The sequence below is a fragment of the Lethenteron reissneri genome, chromosome 21 (assembly GCF_015708825.2).
Source record: "Lethenteron reissneri isolate LAM-NWPU_2019-01 chromosome 21, ASM1570882v1, whole genome shotgun sequence".
NCBI lineage: Eukaryota > Metazoa > Chordata > Hyperoartia > Petromyzontiformes > Petromyzontidae > Lethenteron > Lethenteron reissneri.
In genome coordinates this window covers 6,369,697-6,378,700 of record NC_083799.1, presented here as the reverse complement: position 1 = coordinate 6,378,700, position 9,004 = coordinate 6,369,697, and the positions used below count along the sequence as shown (strand labels likewise).

The 9,004-nt window shown below is 47.3% G+C and overlaps 1 protein-coding gene across 1 annotated transcript; it reads right to left on the bottom strand.

The window, feature by feature from the left end:
• Positions 1-982: 982 nt before the first annotated feature.
• LOC133345137 (anterior gradient protein 3-like) lies at positions 983-6,845 on the bottom strand. The gene is made up of 7 exons (XM_061555634.1): positions 6,651-6,845; positions 4,712-4,775; positions 4,103-4,155; positions 3,269-3,345; positions 2,592-2,655; positions 2,024-2,107; positions 983-1,585 (listed from the first exon to the last, which is right to left on the bottom strand). The coding sequence occupies exons 1-7, from the start codon at positions 6,766-6,768 to the stop codon at positions 1,536-1,538; spliced, it is 510 nt and encodes a 169-aa protein (XP_061411618.1). The 5' UTR covers positions 6,769-6,845; the 3' UTR covers positions 983-1,535.
• Positions 6,846-9,004: the final 2,159 nt, after the last annotated feature.

Here is a 9,004-nt window from a genome sequence, read left to right as displayed (position 1 = left end):
AATTGTACATAGCATTGTAATTTTAAATGAAGAATTGGGTTATTGCAAGTGGTGGTGATGATGCAGTAAAACAAGAGGAACTGGTGAGGGGTTGGGATAGACCTGGTCGTAGCTGGGGGGAGACGAAGCTGGGGGGCTGAAAAGCAATCAGTTATTGTATTGGAAAGACAAAGGGGGACGGCGAGGGGCTGGAGCCAGGAGGGAGACTGTGTCACCGCGATCGTAGTACCCCGCACCGCCCACGACGTCCGCGACATCTGTGCAGTGCAGGAGTGGAGTCCCGGTTGGGTCCGCAATGAGGAAGAATGCGCAAGCCTCGAACCGGTTTGCTTGCCACGGACGCGAAGCTTCCCTCCGAGTGAATGGGACTGCAAAACCCGTGATGTTCATTAATAGGAGTGTTAGCGAGATTCGTTCATATGAAGGCCCACGATGCATGCATTGCATCGTTTTGTCAATTGATGTTTTCATTCATGCAAGTGCCATGGTCATGTCACATTTTGACTATTGGTGCACGCAAAGCTTAACGACCAAATTTTTGAAAGAAAGCGAGGTTATTAAAATGCTGCTAATAATGGAATTGTAAATAAAGCCTGAATGCAGACATTGCTTGGGTCTTTAATTCAGAACACGCCTCCCCATTCCTGGCATCAGTAAACAAATGATGTCCCTGTGCTCCAAAGCTTTCTGCATTTTAATGAAATCACATGTCAGACTGAATTTCTCTGGTGGAGAAAGTGAGTGGATCTGCCATGAGACACCAAGTGGTTAGAGCTTTCACCCGGTTCACATTTTAAGTTATCCGATGTGGTTTTGGGTTACACGGCTTGTTCGACATTATATCCGACGATTGTTCAAGAACGCATCGGAGAGCGGTCCAGCACAACCGTGAAAACCTTCACCGTGTTTTATACACCAATACGAACTGATGTCATTGTATTGCTCGAATAGCAATGGCTGTTGAATAATGCCAAAATGAGTCGACGTTTGAACAAGGTTTATTGTGTGTGTAAACGCAAACACCAATATGGCATGAACGTGCTTATGGCGGCACTTATACAGCGAATGGAGTCCACGGCTTCACGAGCGATGGGCAGAACTGAGCAAACAACAGCAGTTTGATCACTAATAAAACCGAGGGAATGTGCGTCCACGTGAGGGCCATGTTGGAAGTCGAGCAGGGGTGTTGAACCCGTTTCTTACCGAGGGTTGAACAGCACTTTCAAATACCTTTGTCAATCCACACATTTAATACACAACGCGGCCACGTCAGAATTGACTTAAGTGATACAATTATATACGCAGTGTCGTCGGTTGGAAAATGGGTTTTTCTCTGATTAATGCGCAGTTTACTAGGCAGTGTGAAGTGGTAGGCCTCGTGTGGCCACGTGCCCTATAAAATGTTGCAGGTCGTATACGGCCTAACTCCTGGAAGAGTGTGGGGCTCGATTCTGAAGATGCCATTTCCTGATGCCATGGCAGGCACAGTGGATGGATGCGTGCGCAGTAGATGGATGCGTGCACAGCTGCTGTCTTCAAAACTCCGTGTGCAGCAAAATCTTTGCCTTCTTCATGTTGGCCACCACTGCCGCGAACACAATAATTAAAGGCGTTAGTTGTGCCGCGCGGTGTGACAAGTATGAACAGGCTGGTCTGGATATGTATGCTGAATGGAGATGCATCTCTATAAACAAACAGCTGTCGCGTGTAGAAACCCACCCAGGCTCAGCTTAATTTCAGCCAACCTATTCGGTGATATTGACGAATGTGTCCAGTTTTTTTGTTAATATTAGCCATGTGTCTCCAGGTCTGTGACCCAGAACATTTCCACCCCCAGCACACTACATCTAATATACTTTTTGCTATGGTAATTATTCAAGTGTCTATTTCAGTCTACCAGTAACCACTGATATATTCGGTGAGAAATGCAACTGTGGGAGCCTAACACAGTTGCACCAACCAGCACACTCCATTGCTATGCCACTGACCCAACCTTAACACGAGCCCTAACCCAGGCACTCACGCAAGTTCAGGTCTTCTGGCTGGTACGTGTACAGCTTGTCCGAGTACTTTCCGGCGATGTCAGCTCTCACAGTCAGGGAAGGATCTGTAAAGTTAATTTTTAAAATAAGCAACGACAATAATTACAAGACAAAAAAAAACCCTCCCCAGTATAGCCCAAGATCCGATGTAGGCTGTTGAGGGCAGATGCTGTTAAAGAGCACCTATTTAGGTCGTGAAGAAACCAGTCTCTACTCACAGAAAACCCACGCATGCAATGAGGAGGGGTGAGGAGGATAACACTCAATCCTCGTACAGATGGAAAATAATCCATTTACTGTACTGCCTTATATATACCCTGGCAAGCCAGGAGTTGGCGACCTCAACGCTCACGGGTGAGACTTTTCACGATTTCGTGATCCTCCACATGGCTATATTGCAGGCGTACATCGCCACCAGCGCCCCACAGCTGAGAGCACGAGACTCCGCGTCTTCAAACAAGAGTGAAACGAGCGTGTGAATGGGGAATGGCGTGGTGTTTGATAACTCTGTGTACACTCCCGTTATGTCTGTGACGGTGGTCCACTTACCCACGAACATGATCCTTGGGACGTAGTAGCCATCAGGAGCCAGATGTTTGTCGTGGGTCTCGAACTGAAAGACGATTGTGGGAACAAACGTCATTAGGAACACAGCTATCCACAGCCACGCAACGTGTGCTATGCATTTCTACATACTATTGTTTAACAATAATTATAGGCTTTACCCTTTCTATGCGTTCTCTGAGCCAAAAGGCATTTTGGCGTTCTCTGGTCTAACACTGGTGAGACAATGCGATAAAGAAGGCTGTCTCTTGTGCAGGCCAATAATTTTCAAAGACTGCATATATTATCAGAGCATGTTTGTTTGCATGTTTTGTCACAAGTATGTGTGGTTAATGCATACTTCATGCGTTAATGAGACCCAAAAGGTAGACATGAATCCAAATACCTATATTGACATCACTCGCCACTGATGTTAACTGTGACTCAGAATCGAACTCAATCACAATATGTGATTGGAACAACGTTCGTAATGCAGTGTGCTTACCACTGTGCCACTGCTCCTTCAAACACATAGAGTACACACGTGCACATGCATGTACTCTATACACACACGTGCATTTGCATGTATACACACACGTGCACATGCATGTATACACACACATGCACATGCATGTATACACACACGTGCACATGCACACATACGTACAGATATATTTACGTACCACGAGGTTAAGAATGATGAAATCTTTATCTGCCATCTTTTGAGCCTCAGCATTCTCAGCAAAAGCTTTCTTGAGTCCTTTCGTGACAAGCATAAAATAGTACAAATATCATCTATATATAATACATATATCACCTATATATAATGCATATGTCATCTATATATCATACATATATCATCTGTCGCAAGATAGATTACACTCTTTGTGGAATATGTGAGCTAGGACGCAATATAATGATTTAGCGTCGACTTACGACCCATAGCTTAAAGAGTGTCCATGCCTGTTACACCTGTCAGTTCACCACCATTGATTCAGACAAACCTGACTCTCCTGATGAGAAACTGTGTCAAAACCGGCGCAAATTTGTCTTGTACTTGAATCAGTGCTGCTGAAATGATGCACTCCCAAAGGGCAGTGGGGCCTATTTTTGATGTATTTGTTTAGAGATATATAAAGAAGACGACATTTGCCTGCCGGTTTATTTTGTTATTTTAGCAATGGAGGGCTGGTTTAATTACGCCAATGAAGCCAACGTCAATAGAGCTAAACAAAACAAGCACATAGAGTGCAACTGGTACTGGCCAAATATCCCAATGCTGGAAAAAAAGATGACCTGCAAGTAACTTAGTTGGGATTACACACAGCAGCAACATAGTTTGCTCCTGCGAAAACTCGACAGGGTCTTCCTGAAAAAAAAATTATTGAGACTCGGTGAGGATTTCATGGGTAAATAAGCATCATACTATTATGAACTTAATTCTCAAGCCTCTGTTGTGTTTGTGAGATTGCCGGAAAGATGGAGAACACGTGGAGGGTTGTGCCTCGCCTCCTCACCTTGGCTGTAGGGACACTCTTCCAGGTGGTGAATGACCATCAGTGGCTTCCCCCTGTACAAACACACGCGTTATAGACACACTGTCTCCGCTACCGCACACACACAATGACACACACCACCAGCAATGGGGAGACAGAGGCGGCCCGGTATTTCCCTTTTTACACGGACTTGTGCCTGTGGCACACTTAATAGGTGCTCGCTTACAGCACGTGTCCCAACAGCCTATGTAGGCTATAAACGAGACCCTTAGTCTTGTGTGTATATGCGGTTTTGGGAAGCGGTGGCGCAATGCAACCCAGTCAGCTGAGTTCGAGCCCGGCAACGGGGATTATCTGAAGTCGTGCCGGACCCACTCTCGGTTGACTCAGCTTTAAATTAGTACCTGGTGCGATGTGTAAACAGCAGGACTGATGAGAGAGATGATGGGTCACACCACTCCCAGGTGCACAATGCTAGCTTTAGTAATAGGTGCACGCTAACAGCACTTGTCCGAAAAGTCTATGCGGATATGCGGACATATTTGTCTCTGAATACATCAAAGTGTATGTGTGTGTATGTGGGTGGAAGGGGTGCAGGATCTCAGTGCTGTGTGACCCATTGCTTCTTACTCTTTCTTGGCTCTGTAGAGCCCTTCGCTGTAGGTCTGCACCCATTCCGCCTCATCCGCCCAGCCTGCACACAGCACGCGCACAGCACAGCGTGAGAACACGGCGAGATCAGCTCCAGGCTCCGCGTTGAGGGTACAAACTCCACCCCGTGTCTTCCATTCTCGGGTGATAACGCGTGCAGGTAGATTCGTCGAGTCACTGGAATGCACTCGGCAGTGGTTTCATTACCAGCGCTTTCTCACCTCGAGACCTCGAGACTCACACAGACTCGCATAGTGACCCATACACTCACAAAGAGCCCGATAGACGCACATTGAGAGACCTGTAGATTCACACAGAGACCGATAGACTTACATAGAGACCCAATAAACATGGTAATTACGTGCAAGGGTGAACCACTTGCAAGGACTTGCCATGTGTCGAAGGAGGAATGTTGCGAGGTGTGGCCAGAAGATGGCAGTGCTGATGGTCACTCCGTCGTATGAGTCAAAAAGTAATGGATAATAGATGTGGCATGATATAATTGAGGCACTTTCACTGTGGTTTGGAAAGATGCCTCATGTGACGCAATGTATTCACCCTGAAGGGTCAGGGTGAGTTGGTAATTAAAATGTAATCGATGTGTGCCGCGCCAGGACTTAATTATTCTCTATTGATTCGTACCCGGCACGCCCATGCAGCCGCAAATTCACGGTCAGGGAAAAGTCTCGTGTAACAATAAACGATTAAAATTCGGGGCTTACTCCTTTAATAATGAAATCATGATTAAGTATACGTGGGATTTCATGACATTCAGATCACGTCGCTGCATATGTGTGACATCTGAAGAGCAAAGCCAGTAAATGGGATGGCAGTCAAGGGAGGGTTGCATACGGAGGAACGACCCAAGCGGACGTGGATTGGTTTTGTGTGGGACACGCGTGAGATGGACTGCTTACATTCGTGTGCGCTTTGAAATAGCAACACGAGGAGATCGTAAGGATGATGATGTTGATGATGATGACGGCTATGGTTGTTGGTGGTGGTCGTAATGGTTATGATGGTGGTAATCATAATGATGGTTATTATGGTGATGAAATAGTGATCATAGTGATCACCGTGATGCTGGCAATGGTGGTAATAGAGGTGGTGGTGGTGCATAATCATTTAGGCAATAGAATTTCGATTGGCATCATCACGACCATCATCAACAGTAAAACGAATTGCAGCAGTCATTGGTGTAGCTATACAGTGTGCAGGCGGTGCAACTGCACCGGGGCACATGGGAAGGAGGGGCATTTCATTCCGTGTACCAGGGCTCACGTCGGCCACGCTATACGCCACTGCCAGTAGATGATGTTCACAGTGGTACTTTGCATAATAAAACTCGCGATCAATTAAAAGTCACAGCTTGCTTGGGGAACAAGCAAGAACACACGCGAGCTGGGGCGAACGAGACCAAGAACAACGCGAGAAGCAATAAAGGCGAGGCGAAACAACGCAGGGAATATTATAAATGGGGCACTCTTTCGCGATAATGCATTGAATCTCACGAGATTTTGTAATCGTTACAACGCCCGCGAGCGACGCGCGTAGGAATCAACTCTCCCGCAACGCGCCTCGTGTCGTCATGTCTCAGAAGCTAAGCAGGTTGAGACTGGCAAGTCCCTAGATATGCGACTTGCCATACATAGCACACTTCATAACCTGCGAGAGTACGTAGTGTGCAGTCGAGGGCAGTGCAATAAACCCATCGCCGTTTCGGACTTATACGTGTCCACGTTAATGGTGAAGTACAGTCAAACAAACAACACGCCCCACGTGGCGTGGCCTTCATCCAGCAGTGGATTGACAAAACGGCTGTACAAGTATCCGTAACTGCGTCATGTGGCCCCCGTCTGCCCGTCCGTCAGGTGTTTATCCCGAACCCCGACCACCCTCCCCCCTCCTCCCCATTTACCTCTGGACAGGGTCTGGGGCATCTTCTTGGGCTTCCTGCGTGACTGAGTTGTCGCGTCCTTGTTGGCCACGACGGCGGCCACGCAGACGCAGACGATGATGAGAACCGAGAGCTTCATCACGACGGAGGATGGACGAGGTCTCGCCAGAGGCAGACGGTGTTGTTGGGATCCGGAGATGTGCAGTGCTCACACCGTGGCCCCGCTTTTAAGGACGTCTTGGCTCGGGCACGCCCGGCTGTCGCACCCTTATTTGTGCGTGAGTGTTGCCGCCCATAACCCCAAGGTGTTTTGGCGAAATGTTGCTGGCAAACCGCGCAGCGTTGAGAGCGTGAGAGCCCGTGGGGGATGTTCTCAGCGACAGTCGACCAACGTGTATAGTCGTCGTCATCACTACTACCAGTCATCCACCCACCCATCATGATTATGCTCACGATCGCCATCATCACCAGCACCACTACCACCACGCTCATTACAATCTACATCAATTCATCTACCCATCTTCATGATCATCCCTGATCGATCGTCACGATCACCATCATCGCCAACACCAACGCTATCACTATCTCCATCCATATGATCATGTTCAGGATAATAATTTAACATTCATCCTACATTCGTCATCATCATCATCACGGCCATTAACGTGCAGTGCATAATTTAATGTAGAAGCAGCGGCACCGGGGTACACGGGCTGGGCGATGAAGAGGGAGGGAGGAAGGCAAACAGGGGGGGTCCCATTTCATTGCTGGCACCAGGTCCCGTGCCAACCACGCTGCGCCACTATTTTCGATTGTGATTGAATCAGCGATGCGTGTTAGAAGTGAAACTCGCATTGCATTTAAACTCAACAATAGCAATGACTGTACAACAGAGACAGAGAGATCATGTGCCCCATCATCACCACCACCACGGGCGGTGGTGGCACACCCTTGTAATCCAGCACCGTGGAGGCGAGGGCTGGTGGATCACACAATATTACGTGAAACTCCCCCTTCCCATAGGCGTCGCGAAGGTGCCATACACTGGAGGAGGCAGTACAGCTAAATGTGGACTCCGACCTGTTCCGTTTATGTGAGATCGAGTGTTTTCCTCTCTCGCACGCGTGTGTTTTTTTCCGAGTGCTCCGGTTTTCTCCCGCATGTAAATATTCATTAATTGGCCGAGAACACCTTGATATATAGAGCACTTCAGAGCGTGGGCAATTGCTGGTGCCAGCTCACCGCGTGGCTGCCTGCTTTCTTATATGTGGTTTCACGTATCTCTTTAATAGTGCATACTGTGCGCGTTATAAATAAAGGAGTTGAATTTATTATATATAATGTAACCAATAAAGTAAGGTCCACGCGTGAAAACCATCATCATCATGCAGTCCGTGACCAAGGATGATGACCGTTCTTGCATTGGGAGTCGGTACTCCTTCGCCATTTTATAAAGGTGGTGGAGATATAACACACACCAAATTACGTGCAAGGGATTGATTCAAGGGGTTGGGGACTTGCGCAGAGTCCTCACCACACACTCTCTTGGCTCGCTCACCAGAGTCCATCGACATGGAATGAACCCAGGACGGCTGGCGGTGGGCTCACTGCAGGTGATTTTGTCTTCTCCTGGACGGGTTGCTTTCCGTGGCTAGAAAAACAAGCAAACAGCGCTTGTACTCTCTCTCATCACCGTGAAAACCACAATGGTTTTAGATTCATAAGAAAATCGTAGTTTGTTCTCAAAGAATTTGACCACAACACACAATTGTGTTGTTCCAGCTTAGTCAATTCGTGACGCACACGGTCACCCTGACTTCAATTACCGCTCTGATGTTGTCCTTTTCCACAACTGTATCCCGATTGTAATATCCGTGTCACGTTATTGGATGAAACCGCATTCAGAACTCTCGCAGAGCAGTGTTAAAGATCCGCCCGCGTGAGCGGATATCACGGAGCGGCCTCTGAGGCCCCACCTCAAGTGACATCTGGTCAACCACATAGTGAGGGCATCTCCTTCGCAACCCAACCATGATAAAGAGAGCAATACTCTTAGGTTTTTTCGGTAAAGTCACGTAGGTAAAAAAAATAATGAAAGTAAAATCATTTGAATTTTACTTTTTTACCTACGTGACTTTACCGAAAAAACCTAAGAGTATGAATCCTTGCAGTCACAAAAGCTTCAAATCTAAAAGAGAGCAATGGTGTGCAGTAATTGATGACCGTCCTGATACCACCAACTCAATTCTTCTACACGCAAAAATACGCTTGAGAAGCCACTGTCCAGACTCAACCCCTGCATAGTTTGCGAAATCTGATGAGATCGGACGTGTTCTGGGGTCATTTGGCCATCGGCTTTGATGTGAAGCTGTTTG